At 36.0% G+C, this 21,693-nt stretch overlaps 1 protein-coding gene across 3 annotated transcripts in view; it reads left to right on the forward strand.

Moving 5' to 3' along the window:
- Positions 1 to 21,693, forward strand: part of KLHL32 (kelch like family member 32) — an 85,187-nt gene that overhangs the window by 26,251 nt on the left and 37,243 nt on the right. For all 3 annotated transcript variants that reach the window (XM_088138673.1, XM_088138666.1, XM_088138680.1), the window contains one exon: positions 8,787 to 8,885. In XM_088138673.1, coding sequence (XP_087994799.1) covers positions 8,787 to 8,885 — 99 coding nt within the window. The remainder of the gene's footprint in view (positions 1 to 8,786; positions 8,886 to 21,693) is intronic.

A 21,693-nucleotide genomic window follows, 5' to 3' on the forward strand; every position in this document is an offset into this window, starting at 1 on the left:
AAAGACTACAATAACTCTAGATGGAATATATTCAAATGTCAGGACATCACACTTTGGATTTCTGAACTAAGAATCAGTTAAAGCAACACATTTCCAAATTGGATTCTAAAATGGATTTTGCAGCCTGTGACCATCCTAATATATGAGAAAAGTCTAACAGTTTTGTTTGTTTGCTTTTCCTGCAATGTTTTCCTGAGAGACATACTTTCAAATGATAGAAGTCACAGTTAAAAGCAGTGAGATATTTCTGTGCCTGTTTGATAACTCAAAGCTATTGAAGTACTAATGGTGAAACCCTCAAGGTATTATGCAGGTATAATTCAAAACAGTTGTTAGCAAATGAGTAGTTTTGTGCATTAATCTTCTCCATATTTCTCTGAGAAGTCTTTGGGCTCAGCCATATACTATTTTTGCCCTGGTGCCAAAATGCTTATCATTTGTGAAGGACATGTCCTCTCAATAGACATGACCTTCCATAAGTTTGATATTCCCATTGCAGAAAATGTTATCAGTTCGCAAGCAGCTAGATCATTTATGCGATTGCTCATAATGCTTGTCATGTACAAAGCTGTACTAGAAAGTAAAGCACCCTGAAGAGTTTTAAGGAGAAGCAGGAATAGTGGAGAGCTAGCCAAGATAGACAAATTGATCAGATCAATTTACCGCTTCCTTAAAAGAAAATCTGGATGAAACAAATGAGTGATTGTAAAAGTCTGGTAGAACTTCATTGTCTTGGCTTTATTTGTCTGCACATAAGAGAGTAGGGGCAGATTTCTGGGCTCTTTTTTTTTTCTCGTCCTTCTTCCCTGCTCCTGTAAATCTCCTTGGCTATGCCATTGGTTTATTTACCTCACTGCAAAGACATGGTAAAAAGGCCATTGCCAGTTCAGTGGCAACATACTTTCTTCCTGTCTCCAAGACAGGAAGAAAGCACATTGGTGTATGTGTGTGGAAGATGCCTTAGATGCAGTAAGTTTAGGTCCATTAATACAGCATTATCAAGAGAATTGGATATTTTCTTTCAATTTTCTGTGCCTATTATACCCAGGAGTAATCTCTGTTGTGTCACAATAACACCAACTGAGATTAAAATAATAATGCTTTGTTCACAGCAACAAACCTGGGATTCCTAGCTCTTTGGGGGAAGAGAAAGAGGCTTATTCTCTTCCAATATTAGTTTAGTTTTGCTTGATGAACATAGTTCAGTCCTGTTGATTAATAATTCTTTATGCATGCCAGTTTTCATCAGATTTAACCAGAAGTAAATTTCTCTAAATTTGATGAGACTTGCTAAGGAATTGCTTTATAAGGGCTAGCAGAAATTTCCTGGCATAAATCAAAATAAAGGTCCCTGTTCAGCCTGCTTCTCCAAAGTAGGAAATAATTCATGATATTGATACTTATAGTTGGTACTGTTTATTCATCTGGATACCTGAGAATTTTACTAGAGTGGTGCTGAAACTAAACCTTCCAATCAGAGTAGATTTCTTATTAACAGCAGTGGAGAGGACTGAGTTCCCATATTAGACAATGCCTATATGTGCTTTTACTTTTCCTAGAACCTGTCAGTGATCATGAAGACAGTTCGGCACTTTTCAGAAAGTTTTGGCAAATCATTCTGCTTACTTTCCAATCTTCTGATTCCATTCATTGGATTCATTGTCTCATTTACTGTCCTGCTCCAGATCAGAGGGAAAAAATGTCCTGAACAGAATGCCTAAGTATTTCATGTTTTTACTGAAATTGGAGTAACAAATCAGAGTTCAGTTCCCTTCCCCTTTTTATATGTTAATCTCTGGATGACAGTCCAGTTGAATCCAATAGCTGTGGCATTAAATAGCTTCCCCACCTTCTGTGAAGTCAGACCTTCAAGCATCAAGGTACAAGCTTGCATAAAAGAATAAACCCATTAAGAGCATTCCTTGGACTCATCAGCTTGTTTCCAGCTTTTCTTGGGTAAATAGCCATCATTTGATTTTTTTTAATCATTTGAATTAAAGGTATCATCTTTGATATTAACATTAAACAGTGATTATTTGTGATTGTACAGTTGCAAAGGATTGAAGGCCAGTCAGTCCTCTTTTCTGTTTCATAATCTTCATTGCACCCATTTTTCTACAGATCTGCACCATAGAGACAGTAGCATGATACAGAAGGTACAGTAGTGTCACATTTGAAGGATACACAGATCATTAAACAGCTCAAGATAAGTCAGTCAGTCTACAAGGGAAGGGTAATGTAATCTCAGAAATGTTATACAGTTTCTTTTTACATAATCTTGAGTCTGCATGATGAGTAAAACCTATATACTATTTTTTCACAAAGAGAACATCATTTTTGAGCTCCAAGTTCATACTGCTCAAAATGCATGAGTAGGAACATTCCCTAAAGGTGCAGGCAAAACACGGTAGGATAATGATAAGTGGCTATAGACTGTTGTGATAGTGCTTATTAACTGTCAGGCCATGAAGAAGCACATTAGTCTGGAGCAAGAAGTAAAACTAATCATATAATCTTTTCTTTTTCTTTTTTTTTAAATATAGAAGTAATTTATCTATCTCTGTATTACTTACATACTTTTTAAAAGTCTTAATTATTTTGGAATAAGATATGAGAAAGCATTTTATCTTATCTTACATTAGTTGTTGTTGTTGTTCAGTCGTTAAGTCGTGTCCGACTCTTCGTGACCCCATGAACCATATTGCGCCAGGCCTTCCTATCCTTCACTGCCTCCCTGAGTTTGCTCAGTTTCATGCTCATTGCTTCAGTGATGCTATCTAACCATCTCATCCTCTGCTGTCCTCTTCTCCTTTTGCCTTCAATCTTTCCCAGCATCAGGGTCTTTTCCAAAGAGTCCTCTCTTCGCATTAGGTGACCAAAGTATCCGAGCTTGAGCTTCATTATCAAATCTTACATTAATAGTCTTTCCATTTTCAAATGTAGATGGATTTTTGGCCGGGCTAAATGTCTTCCTCTCCCAGATGTTATGGAGATGATAAAATTAGCCCCTCCAAAAGAGTGTGTTCTTGAAATAACAAGGATATCGAGTCAGTGGAACATATACTTCTGTATAGGAGCTTTTATTTTAGCTTGCAAAATAATCTGATTAATCCTATTTTATCACCTTTTCCTGGACATTCAGATCAATTTTATGTTAAATATTTTCTCTGTGATCAAATTCCTAAAGTGACTTTAGCAGTGGTACAGTTCCTAACTGGTGCTATTAGGATAAGAAAGCAAATTGATGCTAATTCATAACAGGGACATTGAAGGTTGTGATTAAGGAAGTCATATAATTTTGAATTTTAAAATGATACCTTATTTTGTTATGGTCTGCAGACAGTTTAAATAAACTGACTTGACTATATTTCATAACCTTCACCAAGCCCTTGTATTACAGATTGTAGAATGGGTCTTAAATTGGAAAATGTTGGAGTATAGTTTTACCATGAATCATTTGAAGCAAAAGTGGAATTTTTTTTCTTGTCAAAGCTAGTGTTCCAATCCATTTGGAACAGCCATGGGGACAGGGCTAAAGCAGACAAAAGTATACAATGATACCCATTCTCTCTGACTTTCTTCTTTTCTCTACCTAACACTCTCTCCCCTGTCCTGCAAGCAGCTGGCTGCAGGGAAGGCTAAAGTAATTCTTACTATTAGTCTGAACTAATTTTTTGTTTAAAGGACTTCTGAAATTAGGACTCTAGGATTGTAAGTGGCCAGATCTTGGATCTGTCTAAATCTGTCATGAAACTAATGTGGCATGCCAGAGAGTTCTTTGGTGTTTTGTGTGACAAACAACACCTGCTGTACAAAACGTGCAAGGTGAAGAAGGGTTCAGCAAAGAGATATAACAGGTGATCCAGTTCAAATTCTTACATAGCCGTGAAATTCATCCAATAAACTTCACTCATCACTTTTTCTCAGTGGCACTTATGTCACAGAATTTATGGAAGGATAAACTGAACCATATATATGCTCTGAGCTTCTTGAAGGAAGCATGCCATGTAGGTTATGCACAACTGTGATGTGATCCAGTGCACATTTTTTAAAAATATGAAACTAACAGTCACTTTAAGCTGATAGCCAAAAATAGTGTAGATACGGAAGACTTCAAATACTGAAACAACAGTAATCCCTCCTTTAAGATTTTTTAAATCACTGCTTAATATTTGTCCTTTTCTTGAAATATTTGAGATTGTTGCTTGTATTTCTTTAAATTGTTTTGTCTGATATTTTTTCATTGATCTGTTGACTTTTTTTCTTAAAAACCATACAGTATTCCAAATGTCTAAACTGCCTTTGAAATGAAAAGGAGCCATTCCTGCTTGCATTTAGTTAAACTTATGTTATGAATATATACAGTCTGTTTCACAATCGCAGCGTATTCTGATTTGGGTCTTCCATTCCTACGTAGTTGGCAAGGTTTCACTTTTCCAAGGTTGTGCCAAACTGGTTCTTACTCTTGTCAATTTATATCCTAATAGATTGTGATACTTTTTGTTTATACTCTCTGGAATTTGTTCCTACTAAAATATATGTGGTTTCAATTCAAAATTTATTTTTAAGATGCAGTGCACACTTGACTATTCATGACAAGCTGATCCTCCTGTGTCTTACCAATAGGTATCTAGCATCCTGTACTGCATTGTGCTGCATGTGAAATATTTAATTAAGCTTACTCACTTTAAGATATACTTCACGGTTTGATCCCTGTATCATTCTTTTACTTACTTGCTTACATATTTTAGGTAATATAAAAGTAAAACATTTCTTTTCTGGAGAAAGTGGATATCATGAGACCTCTAGTGAAAACATTGGGTGTTGCAGGGATTTAGTATTAAAAATGGGAATTGGAATGTACCTGGCGAAGCTTAATCCTTCCTCTTCATCAAAGGCAGGATTCATGAGAATTCATAAAAGATTTAGACAACGTCATAGGAAAATCAGTCTTTATAGGAAGATCACTCTGTTGAAGAAGAATTGTACTGAAATGCAGTGTTCATATTTAGTACTAACTAGCTAATATATTACTACAAATGCAATACTACTATTGCATTTGTAGTATTTCAGCCATCATTCTGTGATTTTGTTCAGTTAACCTTTATTTAATCCCTTTTTGTCAATCTGGTTTTCCAACTTTGTTTCAGAAGTATGCAGCTAGTAGTTTTTAGGAGGTAGTTGGTAATGTAGAAAGGTACTACAGTATATACCCAAGTGAATCTGTCTAGCTTAAATGGCAGTCACACTAAAGGGTTTCAGACAGAAATCTTTTCTTGTCCTGATGTTCACCTTAAACTTATTTGGGAATTCTGATTGCCATAACTTTGTCCCTGAAGGTCCAAGGATCTTTATGGCATGTAGAATTTTTCACTAGTTAAAGCTGGTGCAGTGGCTACAATTGCTCTTAACTGAGACAATGAATTAGCCATACCTAATAAACTCTGGATTACTGTATTGCATGGAACTGTCTCGATAAGTCTCAGAAACCTTGTTTACTAGCATATTTTGCCTAACACTGCTGTGCTTTTTAGCACAATCCAGAGGACTTACAGTTACTTTTTAAAGCCTGTTTCTTGATCCATGCACCAAATGGCTATCTTTCCTAAAGACATGTAGCTATGCACTGAAATTATTATTACAGACAATTTCTTAAGTTAGATAGATTGTGACAGGTTTATGAAAACAACTTTTTAAATTGTGTCTCCCACTTGAATGCTTTCCCAAAGAGATTCACACACCATATAATACTTGCTCTGCACCAAAATGTGTAACATGAAGCTGTTTTCTTTTCTTCAGATCTCTATAAGCCACACTTGAATTTATTCCTTAGATGTTCATGGATTTTTTTAAAAAAAATCCCCTGCTTTTAAAAGCTGTTGTTTGTGTATATATATAGCTCCTGACCTAAAACAGGGTCTGTCTGCTAGGTGTGATTGTCTCACCGAGCAGTCCAGTGCCATAATTAGATGGTATTTTCTTTATAATTAAAAAGAATGTATTTAAATTTTAAAAAGCTTTTTATTTTTATTTATTTTCTTTAAATATTCCAAATTTCATGTGGACTCATGGTTGTGGGAAGCTATAGCACTATCTGTGTTTTTGCACATAGAACTGAGAGATCAGATCATGAATATGTATGGAAATATCACATCTCCGTATTATAGTGACCGCCATTAATACCCAGAACTTATCAAATCTTGAGCTTTTGTTGTCATGCTTAGTCTTTCTTGCTTTTTTCAAGATAATAATATCAAATTAAAACCAAGCTGAGAGGATACTGCAGTAATATTGCATATTCTTTTGGGGTCTAGCCCTATCGTTAGGCAAAATGAGGCTGCATTTGGATATCATAAAAGAGCAGATAGATGTGATCTTTTTTTGGCCAGAAATGCTTGCAGGGTTTTTTTTTTCCCCCTTAGAATTTTCTGCCTTGGCTATCAACATAGTTTCTCTAGGCTGTGTACATCTTAATTTGGTGCTGGTATTGATGACATTTCCTCTCTGCTTTGGGGTAGCAATGTCTCTTAGTCTAACCCTATGGCCTTTAAGTGAAGATCACTTTTAGCTGGATTTGGGACCACTTAGAGTTAAATGGAGTAGAATGATCTCACCAAATATCTACTGCTACATTTTTGATACAGTTCATAAATTTATATTTTACATAACTTCAATATAGGATGCTTTGCTATATTTTCCTAAGTATGTTTCCGCTTCCATCTTATAATTAGTGTATTTCTGTTTGAAGAAGGGTTTTTCTAATTATAGTTTTACTGCCTTTGCTGCCTTGAATTTGCACTTCCTTATATTACAGTATTCCTTTGGCCTTATTGATCTGTCTAAACATTGACAGATAGTTCCAGCTAGCGTAATGCTGAATTATATGGTCTGTTTTGGTTTAATGCAGATATCTGTGTTCCTATGAGTGTCTCAGCTTAAACAACCATGTTTGTGACTCTAGAAATACGTGTGGATATTGTGCTTCCCTTTCCCTTTTGTTGGAAAGAGAAACAGTCTTATAACCAGTACTTTGTAACTTTAGCTAAGCATCTTGTTTGTAAAAGCCTTCAAATGCATTTGGGACATTTGAAATTGTGCATCTGCAGCTTTGTAAAAAAAAATATCAAGAAATGCCAATTTGTGGACTTCCAGGGGCGGTATGACAAACTGAAGATGACCACAGAAAAGACCAAGGAACCAGTGAGTAGATCAATTCCTTGGAACCTCTCCAGATAGGGAGAGGACAGGAGATTGCCCACATGTGTTCTATCTAGATGGCTGCTCCTCACAAGGAGACCACAGGACAGCAGTTTAACACAGGTTTGAGTGCTGGGAGACAAAGGGATTAGCCATCTTGCTTGCAACTGTGGTAGAGCCTTTTACAGGACACTAAGAAATTGCCTATTAACTATCTTAAAGCTATTACAGATCTTTGGAACGACAAGTTTGAAAGGTCATTGGGTGAGTTTTATCTTCAACTCTGAATAAAAGAAAAATTAATTACAAGCTTAAGAACTTAAAGAATTTGAAATTAACAGTGAAAAGCTCAATAAGATTTTGATCTAAGAAAGTTATAAATGGATTAAGAGTCCAGGTAAATTTGAAGTATTGACTTTTACTATAAGGTTTTGGAATTAATTATAAAAAATAGGTTCTCATGGGAAACAGAGTTGTATTGGCTATCCTGGCTATTGTAAGGTATAACAAAGGTAAGTTACTTTATGTTTTTAGAAACTGAACACTAGAGGGAGCTAAAGATTCCAAAAGAAGGGGAAAAAAAATACATGCCTGTTCTTGATGTCAGTTAATACTGGGACTTACAAAATGACACAAAATGTTATATCGGAAGCATTAAAGGAAATCTTTGAAGAATGGAGCCAGAAATTAATAACTACAATATCAACACTGTCAGTAATGATACCTGCTTCTATGGATAGACTATATCCAAAATATGTTAATGAAGGAATGACAGATGTGGAACAAATTTTATCTGACAAGACAAAGTACAGAATGTGGAACTACAGATGACAGGCCAAGAGAATGATTTGGAAAAGGACACTTTCCTGGATGTACAGAAGAAACTGGTTGAAGTTTTAAAAATTAAAAGGGAAATAATGATAAACCGAGAGAATGACCTGGAAAATGTTTTCTTATTGGATCTACAAAACAGGCTTGTTAAAGTCTTGAAGAAATCTGTGCAATGGGATAAAGAATTGAAGAGAAATCAAATCCTATGACAATGTTTGATTGAATTAAAGATTAAGACTGTTAGAAATAAAAGGAAGGAATAGAAAGTTGGTTTATTTGATCAAGGTTAAAATAAGACTTTTTTTGTTTGTTTGCAATGTTCTTGCAACCTTTATGGACTTTTTGCTGACACCAGGATTGAAAAGTTGATGTTTTATGAATTTGCTTATAAATAAGGGATGGGATATGGGGTGAAAGGAGATTTATTTGTAACCTTATAAAGGGTGAAGAGTTACTAAATTTGTTTATATTTGTGATGAAGGTTGGAAGTCATTTCTTTATATATTTCTTTTCTTTTTCTTTATTATGCTCTTTTCTTTTTCTTCTTTCTTTCTTTTTCTCTTTTCCTGCACTTTTTATTTTTTTCTCTTCTTTTTCTCTAAGTTTAGTTTGTATTAGTTTTTACTATTGTAATCAAAATTCTTAATAAAAATTATATTTAAACAAAAAGAAATGTCACTTTTCATGTTTTCCAGAACACTTTTACAGGCATAAATCTTAAAGGTTTGATTTTGTTTTGTTCTAATATTTACTTAAAGGTTCTTCTGGAGCCAGGAGTGATTCAGGATGTGCTTGCTGCAGGAAGCCATCTCCAGCTGCTAGAGATGCTTAGTTTATGTTCACACTATCTTATTCAGGTAAGAATAATAGAATGGATGTTTTTCTTTATTTTTCCAGGCTGAGGTCAAATGTTATAAAGGGATGGTTTTCAAAGTACTTATAGACCAGTGTGGTAATTACCAGGATTTGTCAAAAACAAGCCTTGCCAGACTAACTTTCTTTAATAGATTATGAGTATGCTGTAGACACAATATATCTTTACCTCAGTAAAGATTTGACAGAGTTGTGATTGGCAACCTGATTGAGTATGGGCTGGGTAGTATGACAATTAAGACTTAGCTGCCTTGAGAATGGTACTCAAAAACTGCTCATCCAAGCTTCCTTATGAGACTAAGTGAAACTTCAGATAAGGTTCCACAAGGTTCAGTGCTGGGCCTGTGGTCTTCAGCCTTTTTTTTTTTTTTAATTACTTATATGGGTGGCTGGAGGAAATACTTACCAGATCTGAACATGGCGCAAAATTGGGTGAAATAGCTAATACCCTAGAAGACAGTGGTAAAATTCAAACCTATCTTGATAGGTTAAAGAAGTAGGCTGAAAGAACAACATGAAATCTAACAATTTGGTTATTCTTAATAAAAGTATTGCCTACAATAAATACTGACTTTCATTAGCCCTACAACTTGAGATGAAAAGCATTCATAATTAAATTAATTTTATTAAGTTACAATGGTGGTTATGCATTCAGCCTTATCTAATCCATTTTTTAAGAATTTCATTATTAGTATTTTTAGTACAATTTCCTGCTCCATGCAGGGATCCAAATTAAATGATTCACAATAAATGGAAGAATAGCCTCTCTGGGAATTTTTTCCACTATTGAACTGCTCTTAATGTTTTGATTTTTTTCCTTAATATTCAACTGGAATAGGTTTCATAAAACTTAAATATATTGTTCTATGTCTTGACTTCTTAGTCGACACAGAACATATTGTTCTTTGTGATATCCTTTTAGGCATTTAAAGAAGGGTTATCATAATTCATTCAACCACCAGTTCTGTTCTCAAGGCTAAATGTTCTTAGATCTTTTAATTTCTCTCCATAAGATTTATTTTCAAGTCTTCTAATCATCCACATTGTTCTAGTTTGCCTAAATCCTTCTTAAAGCACTCTATGTGGAGCTATCCTTGAAAAGTATTTGGAAGCTACAGCTGGTGCAGAATGTGGCAGCACGGGCAGTTATGAGCGCCTCTAGGACTGCACATGTAACACTTCTGCTGTACAAGCTGCATTGGGTGCCGGTCTGCTTCCAGGTCCAATTCAAGGTGTTGGTTATGACCTTTAAAGCCCTTCATGGCATGAGCCCAGGTTACCTGAGGAACCATCTTGTCCCCATTACATCAACCTGTCCCACCTGGTCCAGCAGGAAGGGTATGTTACGTACCCCGGTGCCTAGAGAGTTTTGACTGGTGGAGTCCAGGAACAGAGCCTTTTCTGCTGTGGCTTCTGCCCTCTGGAATATCTTGCCCCCTGAGGTGAGATTGGTCCCCACTCTGTTGGCCTTCTGAAAAAGTGTTAAGACCTGGCTCTGCCAACTTGCATGGGGACCCAATGGGGGTTCACAGCACTGGGTGTGTGGCTGATAGCCTCAGGATGCTCTCTTTACCTTTTTAGTTTGCACTGTAGTTTTAACTTTTTAGTTTAATTTTAACCTTTTGTATTTCTTATATATTTTTTCTAGGATTTTATAGTTTTTATGTGTAACACCATCTAGAGTCACTTGTATAGTGAGATGGGCAGCATATATACAGTTGAAAAATAAATAAATAAATAAAATAAAGATTGGTGGTCACAGCTGGACAAAATACTTAACGTGAAGTCTGACCACTGAAAAATAAAGCAGGATTTGGAAACTATACTTTTTAAAATTCGGCTGAAAATTGCATTTGTGTATTTTATATCCGCAATACCTTGTTAACCTATGATCAGCTAATAATCAATTACTTTTCCAAGATCTTTTTCACAAGTACAATTGCCAAGCCAGGTATCCCCTATGGTGTATCTGTGCATTTAATTTCTGTTTCCTAAATGAAGATCTTTGCATTTGTTTCTGTTAAATATAATTTTGTTTTTCAGCCTACATACCTACTAAAAATAACAGTTTTTAAACCCACATTGGTGGATAATTAATATCACTTTCACTCCATTATATAATTAAGGTTAACAAATATGCCCAGTGATATTCTTAAAATGAGGAAATTGAAACCATCATCATCATCATCATATGAAAGTAGTAACTTTAATAGAGAAATCTTAGATATTTGTTTCTTCTTTAAAATTAAATTGTTAATCTGTTTAAAATATTTAACTGGAACCAACTAAAATGGCATATAAATCTTGATGCAAAATTCATTTACATGACATTAATTATTTTCTACAGAGGTAGTTTCAACCACGTCTTAATATCCTCTTTATCTGGATAATACATAAAGAAATATTCTTGTCCACTAAACATTGTATTTTCCTAGAGATAATGATCTCCATGTATTCAATAAATTCTGGATGATAGACAAAGCTTATTTTTTTATCTACATCCAGGTTTTTAACATGAAATTAAGGAAGATAAAAGAATCCTTGATATGTGCCACTTTGCAATTTAAGTAACAGTGAGATAATCCCATTAGTAATTACTAGAGCGGAGGGACTAGAATAATAAACTATTATCTATGAAATAATTTATGTAGGAAGTCTAAACTTCTGCATTACTTGAACTAAAACCATAATTTGCAGTATATCAAATTATATCTTTTTCTGTATCCAACAAAGCTAAAAGTGCTGATTCATGTTTTCTAACATACAAAACTAGCATGTAAATCATCAATTTAATTTTATCTGGGGCATGATGTCATTTATAAAACCAGATTATACAGGATCATTTATTGTAGATAAATAAACTTCTTGCAATGCATCTGTTAAAATCTTAACAGCAACATTTAACAAAGACACCAAGCAATAATGTACAGTGGATAGGGTCTTTATCAGCTTTCAAAATTTCAGTTATATAAGCTTCATAATAAGAAGATGACAGGGCCTTCGCCTCTCCAAAACAAAACAAAACAAAACAAAACAAAACAAAACAAAACAAAACAAAACCCCTAATATATCTCCAAAAGTATGGAGACTCCTTTCTTATACCACTCCGTAGATTCTCCATCTGGCCCAGGGGCCTTTGTAGATGCTGTTATGTCAATAGTATCATAGATTTTCTGTAATGTTGTAGATGCAACTAAATTCTCTGACTATACAGTCGAGATTTGTGGAAGATTTATTGCATTTAAAAAAAGCATCATCTGCTTGTTGCCTATAACTCCATTTGCAGAAATATAAAACTTTATAAAACTTAAAAACTGAAAATTAGTTTCATTATAATTTCTGTGAATTATCCAATTGAATCCCTTTAATAGACATTATCTTACCTTTTTTCAGATGTTTTAGGTGAGAGACTGATAACTCCCTGTTCCAATACGTTTGTTTCATTGGTTTTATGAAATATTCCATTTCAATGCATATAATTGATCTGGCTATAACTTAAGGAAACTAAAACATAATATGCATTCCGAGTTTGATTTGTAGAATACACTTTCAGTGCTTCTTTTAATTCCAGTTCTAATATTCTATGCTGCAATGCACACATCTTTTTCCTCCAGGAGGTATAGGCTAATCTTGCCATAAATGTATGCTTATCCCAATCTGCCTTCTCTATTTATTTGAGGAAAAAAGGGGGGGGAAACCCACTTTATTTATTTATTTATTTTTATTTATATACACACACACACACACACATACACATACACATACACATACACACACATACACACACACACACACACCACTGATTGGGATTCTACTTTTCAAAACCAATGATAATCCTACTGGTGTGTGATCAAAAATAAGCTTGTTTAATTTAGTTTGTTATGGTTTAAGATCAGAGTAACTTAAAATAATAAAATAGGCACATCAAAATTGAAACATGACTAAAATAATATATCAGAACACATATAAAAATTATGTTAACATAAAATAATACTTGCACTTAAGATATTTGAAGCAGTTGTTTACATTCCAACATAGCCAGTGTATAGAAGCTGGCTGTATTACCTGAGATTGCTACCTCTGATCACCTGGTAGGAGACTGAGAGAGTCATTGTCAATTCTGCCTAAATATTGAGTTGTGATGGGACACACACACACGCATATACATATGCACACATACATACATACACATATCCTGAATTTCTCTATAAAAGAGGCAGTGCAACACTGCATGATCTATAGTTTTGATTTTCCCTTTACCAGAAGGGCAGAGATGCTATTCTTTAGGAATGTGCAAGATCTGTCCTGTGAAAGAGCAGACAGCAGAGCTCTTACAGTAGACCAGTGTAAAAGCTCTTCTTATAAAATTAAAATTAATGTAAGCGAATAGCTAATACATGCTATTTGTGCTTGAGTTTCAATGAATGCTATTCCAGTCTCAGCTGAAAGGACTGAGTTTGGGATGCATTGTGGAACCAGGAATACATCCCTTTGAAAACCCAACTGAACAGCTTCCAAGAACTTCTGACTCTGGGTAGCTTACATTAAAGATTAAAAAAAAAAGTGTACACAGAAAAAGAAGAATCATGGATGCTCCCAGAAATAACCTAAAGCCAAAAAAACCCCACAACAACAGGGGCTCAATCTTCACTCTGCTCCAGAACCAGGGAAAATAACCAGGTCTTTAATAGCTTCCTGAACATCATCAGGGTAGGAGTCATCCAGATCTGTGGGGGGAATATCATTCCAGAGGGCAGGCTCTGTAACAGACAAGATATGCTTCCTGGTGTCCACAAGATGATACTGCTTAAGCGATGGGAGCTGGAGTGTGCCCTCTCTGCCTGATTGCACTGACTGGATCATGAAAATAGCCAGGGAGGTGATTTGTGGTTGGTTCTATGCTGTGGTGTCTGCCTCCTTAAAGGAGGGGGGTAATGCCTCCAGCCTTAAAGGAAGCTGAAGTGTATCTCCTCAAGAGACTGTTCTTGGACCTAACTATTTTAGACAACTATTGTCCTGACTCCAATCCTCCCTTGAGAAGGTGGTCAGACTGGTGAGAATGCTGGAGGAAACAGATTATCTAGTCCAGTGTTTCTCAACCTTGGCAACTTTAAGATATGTGGACTTCAACTCCCAGAATTCCCCAGCTGGGCTGGGTGGGGAATTCTGGGAGTTGAAGTCCACACATCTTAAAGTTGCCAAAGTTGAGAAACACTGATCTGGACCCATTTCAGTCAGTTTTCAGGCCAAGATTCAGTATAGAGACAGGCTTGGTCAAATTGTAGATGACCTGTGGCAGACCAGGATTGAGGTGGTCCATCCATCCTTGTGCTCCTTGATCTCTTGGTGTCTTTGAGTACTCTCAACCATAGTATTCTTCTGTACTGGCTCTGAGGGTTGGGAAAAGGAGGCACTGTTTTACTGTGGTTCTCTTCCTAACTCAGGCCAGTTCCAGTTGGTGTCACAGGGCTCAATACTCTCTCCCCTTTTATTCAACATTTACATGAAACTGCTGGGTGAGGTCATTCATATCTTTTGATCCCAGGCTGGCCAAGTGAGAACATTGAAGTCTTCTTCCAGTGCCTAGAAGCTCTGCAGGTCTGGATGGGAGGTACCATATCCAACTCAATCCTACCAAGATGAAGTGGCTATGGATGTTAGGATCACCTAGATCTGGGCACATTCCTTCTCTAACGTTGGACGAGGCTGCAAGAATGGTGCACAATCTGGACTCACAACTCCTGCTCAATGAGCAGGTGGCAGCTGTGGTCAGGAAGGTCTTTGCACTATTTCATCTGGTGCATCAGTTGTACCCTTTCCTACATTGTGGGGCCCTCCAGACTGTCACTCGTGCCCTTATCATTCACAGCTTGATTACTGAAATGCACTATATGTGGGGCGTCCCTTGAAGGCCATCCAGAAGCTTCAACTGGTCCAGAATACAGCAGTACAGGCAGTGATGGTATGCCTCAATATGTCCATGTGACACCCCTACTTCATGAGCTGTACTTGTTGCCAGTTTGTTTCTGGGTGTGATTGAAGGTGCTGGTTGTGACTATAAAGCCCTACATGACATAGGGCCTTGTTATTTGAGGACCACTTATCTCCTGTGGTGTCTGCCTAGCTAGTTGGTGTGCTCCAGGTTCTTTTGATCAAACAGTATCATCTGTTGGTACGCAGGAAGGGTACCTTCTTTCTGATGTTGCCTGCCACTTTGGAATGAGGTTCCCCCTGAGATCCATGTGGCTCCCACCCTGATGGAATTCTGGAGGATCTTAAAAGACCTGATTTTGGGCTAAGGTGGCTGTTGTTGGGTGTGTGATATAAATTTTTGTGTTGTTGGCAAGATTTGCCATCTTGCTTACTGTTTTCTATGTAGAGTGTACATTTTTTATCTTATTCTTATACTGTGAGCGTTCTAGAGTTGGTCTAAAGTTGGGTGGTGCCTAAATCAAATCTATTACTTAAAAAAAATTAAAAATGTGTGACTTTTTCATCCATTTCTTCTTGGTCACTAACATACATACATAACATTCATTTCAATTCCACTCTTCAACATCTTTCTAACATTAGTTCTTTTCAGTTTTATCCCAAATAATTTAATCCCTTTTATTTTTAATTACATACACTCTACTGGAAGCGCCTTGTTTTGTCTTCTTCACCCAGTTCCAAACAATTTATTATTTCCATCAAAATCACTCTGCATGTTCTCTGCTTCTATTAATCTTAACCATTCCTTGCTCTCCTTGACAGCATTCTTCACAATTATCTTTTCTTTTTCCATGCGCACTATATAACATCCACTTTCCATTAATCCTGTTGGGATATTAATATGTCTTGCAATATTTTTTCTATGCAGGATTCATACTAATTCTTCCTGCATTTTTAAACTGTAGTTTGTTTTCAAAGTTGCCTTTTCTTTCATGTCTATTTTTTGCCCCAAGATTCGTTCTTGAAGCTATCAAATGATCTGTCCCACATTCAGAACTTCTCATTAACCTTTTATCATTCACTAATTTCTAAGTTTTCATCATAACAAATCAATCATGCTTTTTGGTTTATTCCTTTTCCATACGTATGCCTAAAATAGAGGTATTCTTAAACTATGTGTCTGAAATATATCATTTTCTCAGCAGATACTCATCTGTCCTCATTCTCATTCATTCTTAGTCTCCAAATGGCCCAGGTACTTTTTTTTGTATTCAGCTCGTATTTATTCAGGATATTGCACATTTTTTCTCCAAACTCATTCCCTTTTCTTCCATTTTCACCATTCACTGGAATACAACAAGTAGCTATCACCAATGTTAAGATTTCCTACTTTCATCAACAATAGTCTGGATAATACCAATACATACTTTCTGGCATATATACATAGCCTTTTAATTCATAATTTAATCTATACCTTACTTCCCATGTATTTATCAATTCTACTTCACAAATCAAACTACGTCCATTCATATCTATGGCATTATTTGCCTTTTAATTTCACAAAAGTACGACATGCCTATATTGCTTGTCTGTTCTCTTTTTATTCATTAATTTGTACTCTTTTTTTCTTTTACATGCAAGTCACAATCTTCCATATGCCGTAGTCATTAGTGGATGGGCCCATAGCTAATTGCCTTCACTGCCCATGATGATGATAAACATGTACAATCAAATCAGTATCAATTTTCAGTGACTACATAGGTAGATTTTCTCCAGGATGATCTGTCCCCAAACTGGTCTTCAGGTCTTCCAGTGGTCTGCCCGTGATGGCTTTGGTCCGTTGTAGCTTTCACATAATGCTTTTTAGTAAGACCAAGAAGATGTAAAGTTACCAGCCTTAGTTATAACTATGGCAGTGTAGCAATCACTGCTAAAAGTGAATCTACTGGTTAGTTTTGGCATATTTTATCCATTCATTCATTCATTCATTCATTCATTCATTCATTCATTCATTTTTCAGATTTGTCACTGCCCATTTCACTGTGGAGTGATATGTCACAAGGTTCACCAAAGCCCTGGTTAACCCCAGTCAAGCTCCCTCTCTTCTATGCAGGCTAGGCTCTCTAATGTTGAGACTATCTTGCAAACAACAGTACTGTTTTCTGCATCTCACTGTCTAAATAGTACATGCAGTGTCCTGACACCCAGGATGTAGTCAAAGCCGAACCATTCCAATGGCTTTCTCAGAGTGGCCAGCCTTTTGTACAAAATTTGGATCATATGGTTCATCTTTCTGTTTACTCTCAGTATTGCTCTCTGTGACAGAGTTCTCAGAGTTGCTTACAAGAAGAAATAAGTCTGTTTGAATTCAATTTAATAAAGTAATTTAATTAAAACTAGCCAACCAACAAGAAACCTCTAACAGTATAATGTGAATTTCCACCAAATAAAAAGCCCTGATTTATGACTGTAGGTAGGTAGGCTTTTGGGGACGTGGTGGCGCAGTGGCTTAATGACGCTGAAAGTTGCTGGCCAGAAATGGTCGACACTTCAGCGGTTCGAGCCTAGCTTTCGCGCAGCAGAGTGAGCTCCTGTCAACCCAACAGATCGAAAACTTACGTGAGTAGATAAATGGGTACTCTCACTCTGGTGGGAGGAAAAATGCTGGCGGCGCCTTGCAAAAGGAGTCGGGAGCAGTTGCCAGTAGCGTGGAAGCCGCGCACCCCCGAAAAAGGTGCGAAGCAACGGAAACCCCACCTCCTGCGCTCGCCAGCTGGGCTCTGCTCTCGGAAGGAGGCACTGGCAAACCACTTCCGAAAACACCTTGCCTTGAAAACTGCAAGGACTCATCCAAGCAGTCACTGTAGAGTCGGTAATGACTGAGTGCGGATAAAAAAAAAAAAAAAGGTAGGCTTTGCCTTGAGGCAGTTACTTTAACCAACAGATTTCACAGGGTGAGCAATTCTCTTCCTTTTTTAAAAAAAAAAAGTCAAACAGGAGAGGGGAGTTATTGGATATGCAACTTACTTATGGATATTAGATCTGTGATGGCAATTTGATGCATCAAGTTAACGTGCATTTGAACACTCCTTGTTTCTGGTATAATGAGATCTGTACTGAATGATATTGAACAGAGCATATTTTCTGCAATCTGTGCCTTAATTTATGTTTCTTTGACAAGGAGAACTAGCCAATATATGTAATTAAGAAGAAGTATTCTATAATTGTCATCATGTTTCAACTAAGAGAAGTTGCTTGTTTGAAGGCAAGCATCAGATTATAAAGAGATTCAAAAGGGATTATAAATACTTGAGAAATGTCCTTTTTAGAGACATTCCCATAGTTATTACCGGTGAACAGTAGATGGCAGTATGAGTCCATTAGTCTGAGTAAATTAAGGCATTGGAAAGGGGAAAAATGAAAAGAAATTATTTATTTTGCTCCATATTAGTCTTGTGACCTAATCAGTAAAAAAGTCATTATTCACACAACACTGGGCAATATGCATTGTAATTTTTAACAAATAATGGGGAACTGTTAACGGTTTCACAGGAAATACAGCCCTGTCTTGTGCAGCAATGGTCATTTATCATTGCACTTTGTGAAATCACTCATTTGTTCTAATTTGAATGTAAATGACTCTAAGGTTTTACAAATAAGGTGACAGACTCACATAAATGTAATTGCAGGGTTCATCTCTCTCTTTTTATATATCACTCATTAAGTTATGAATTAAATACATCGTATTAAACCAGGGGCATGTCCAATGATGATATTGTAATGGCAAATTACTCTATGCTATTAGAGGTGTATTTTTTATTCATGGACATTAATTTGTCATTAAACGGCATTAGTTTAGCACTTTTATGTGGGAGACGTGACCTGAAAGAGGAGACTTGCTGCTATAATGCAAGAGAAGAGGAATATGAATACCAGATACATGTCACTCTTTAAGCTCTTCAAAAGAAATGGAGGAAAATTTGTATCAGCTTCCCTAGGCCTATCCACCCACATGAACAAATTCTTTTTTAAATTGGTTTTTATCCATGTTAAGAGACGCCTCTGAAGAATGAGTAGCCTTCATTTTTAAAATCCTGTTTCCCATTCAAAAGCTATGGAGAGAGGTTAAGATAGAAAAAGATTAAGTTCATCTTCGGAAGTCTGCCAGATCTTTGCTGAGTTTTGATTGATTACTCTTTTCAGCAATCAAAAATAGAGACAGTAATCTGTTTTGTTTTTAGTGAAAGAGAGTAACTTATTAGGTGGGGCAATGTCGTATTCTATAACGACATTTATAGAATGAATAGAGAATAAAAATCTGAAGAGTTGCCTCCATTTTAAAAAACCAAACAAAACCCTCTTTGGACTTAATTGGCTCTTTTGGAAATACTTAAGCAAAAGTTAAGTTGATGAGGAGAAAGGACAGCTTTGAGTCAAGGTTGAGCGTAAGGAACTAACTTTTAAGCTCTGTCCATAGGACACAAACACACTTCCTTCTCCTCAATTCTCCCATTGAAGAAGTGTTCAGAAAATTGGAGTAGGCGGGATCTGTATGGGTCAATAATTAGTTGCAAGTCAATTGTTTGTGGTTGGTGTATATCTAGGCATGAAGAAACATACTTTAAGCAGGATGGAAATGAACCAGTGAGTCTAAGATTTTTCAGTTTCTTAACTCTGGTTAAGAGATAAAACTTCCTTTTTCTAGCACTCTTCAGGCATTGAGGGAAACAAGGGGGACTAAGGTTAGAAGCACTTAGGCATGCCTAAGTTAAAACAAAGTATGGTTAGCACTGAAGTGACAGCAGGCCTAATACAGAAAAGAGAAGCAAAGGCAAAGTGAAGAAGAGAAATTGGGAGAGGGAATATGGGAACCCAAGGAATGCATCTGAACCCTTAACTGCACCTATGGGATAATAATACCATTATATTCGCCATTGTCTCTAAGACTTAAATCTTCTAGGACATTTTCCCAAATACCAGTAGCAGTAAAAGGAAGATGCCAGAAAACACTTAACATTTGGCCTAAGTCCTTTTCGTGTCTGTGGGTTCTGCACAGAGCTTTGTACTGGATTGCGCCCTGTAAAGCATTCCTATTCATAGAGGTAAAATGGCATTTAAGACTTTGAAGAGTTGATATAGCTATAATGTTGCAATTCCTATTTTCACGAGGACTGACTGATTCTCTGAAGCATTTCTGTGAAATCTAAAAAAAAAAAAAAAAAAAGACAATCTTAAATGGTTTTTGTGAATTCAGTATACAGTAGGTTTCTTAAATTTCTTTTTATTACGTTTTGCATTTAGTAAATCTAAAAATGCTATATTCCTCTCTGTCTTCAAGTATGTGTATATGTATTTGGGACAGAGAAAGAAAAACCTTTATAGGTATTTTTATGTATGATTTCCACATAATTTTAGTAAATTGTCCACTGAATTACATGTGTATAGACGTGTATTGGAAATGGCACAGTAATACCTTGACTTACAACTGTTCTCTAATCCAAAAATAAACCAGGTGGAGTAACAACTGGGTACGATGCCTTGGATATTAATGGCTTGGCTCAGCAATGGAATTCTAAAGCTGTATACAGTTTTTCTGTCTTAATTATGCATTCATTAGAAGCTTTTATACCCAACAGAATAAAGTAAATATTTTTTGATCTCTGTAGTGTGCTCCCAGATTGTAGATTTGCACAGCAGGGTCTTGATAATCTGAATAAATTGTATTTCCCCAAGGAGTTTATCTTTCAAATAAGGTCATAAAGAAGTACAGTCTCTCCCCATAGTTCTCCTTGTGTTTTTCTTTCCTTTTTATAGCACAGCACACAGGAACAGAGGTATATTGTATTCAGTTCAGTTGTGTGCTTGGTTGTGATTAACTTTCATTTATCAGCCTGTTATTGATGTACATCTTTTTCTGTGGCATATGCAATGATTTTTTTTAAACAAATAAAGGAAAAACAAGTATGAAATATGAAATAATGCCAAAAAAGAAAGTTGATTTGTTGTTATCCTATGTGGTGTTCTACATCACTTTTGCCATATGTATGTATACAGTATATACATTGTAAGGGGGACACCTACTTGGACCTGTAGGTCATATAAATGTATGAAACACATATAGCATTATGAAGCAGGGGAAGCACTCTGAAAAACATCTTGGTAGTTAATTCATATTGCCAGTCTAATACGATGAAATTATTTCTCAATGTATCTTCATTGTTAAATCTCTCAGTAAGCTGTTCTTATGCATGTTTACTCAGAAGTAAGGCTCAATGAATTCAATAATATTTCCAAAAAGTTGTTATAATAGCATTGAAAAGTATATCTGTTATTTTCATTAATGATTTTATTGTTTTACTGTAAACCGCTGAGACATTCTGGTAGTTGACAGTATGCAAAGTCTAATCAATAATAATATAATGTAATAATTATAGTATACTCATTGTCAGTTTTAATTACTATGTAATCTTCACACAATAAATGTTAATTTCTATAATAAGTAAATGAAAAAATGGAACATGATTTAAGCAGGGAGTCTAACATCCCTGTTTGGAATTTGTTATGTACAGTAGATATAGTTGGATTGTGTCATGAAAATATAAGGGGAGCAATTTCAGTATTGAAATACTTCCTTTTAGTTGCATGCTCTGTTTTGATTATGAGCTAGGTAAGCATAGCACAGGTTTGTTTGTTTATTTGTTTAATACTAGTATTTGTATGCTGCCTGCTAGCGTGAGTGTTGAAAAGTGCCTTGTTTTCAGTAGTGACTGTGACTGATGATTACCAGTGGGCCTGTTTACTTATCAGACTTAAGAGTGAGCTGGGAGGCTGGTGCAAGATTTGAGAATCAGATGGGGGAAA

The sequence above is a fragment of the Python bivittatus genome, unplaced genomic scaffold (genome assembly GCF_059951505.1).
Source record: "Python bivittatus isolate LINGU-HERP-01145 unplaced genomic scaffold, Pbiv_v1 ctg000020_np1212, whole genome shotgun sequence".
NCBI classification, from domain to species: domain Eukaryota; kingdom Metazoa; phylum Chordata; class Lepidosauria; order Squamata; family Pythonidae; genus Python; species Python bivittatus.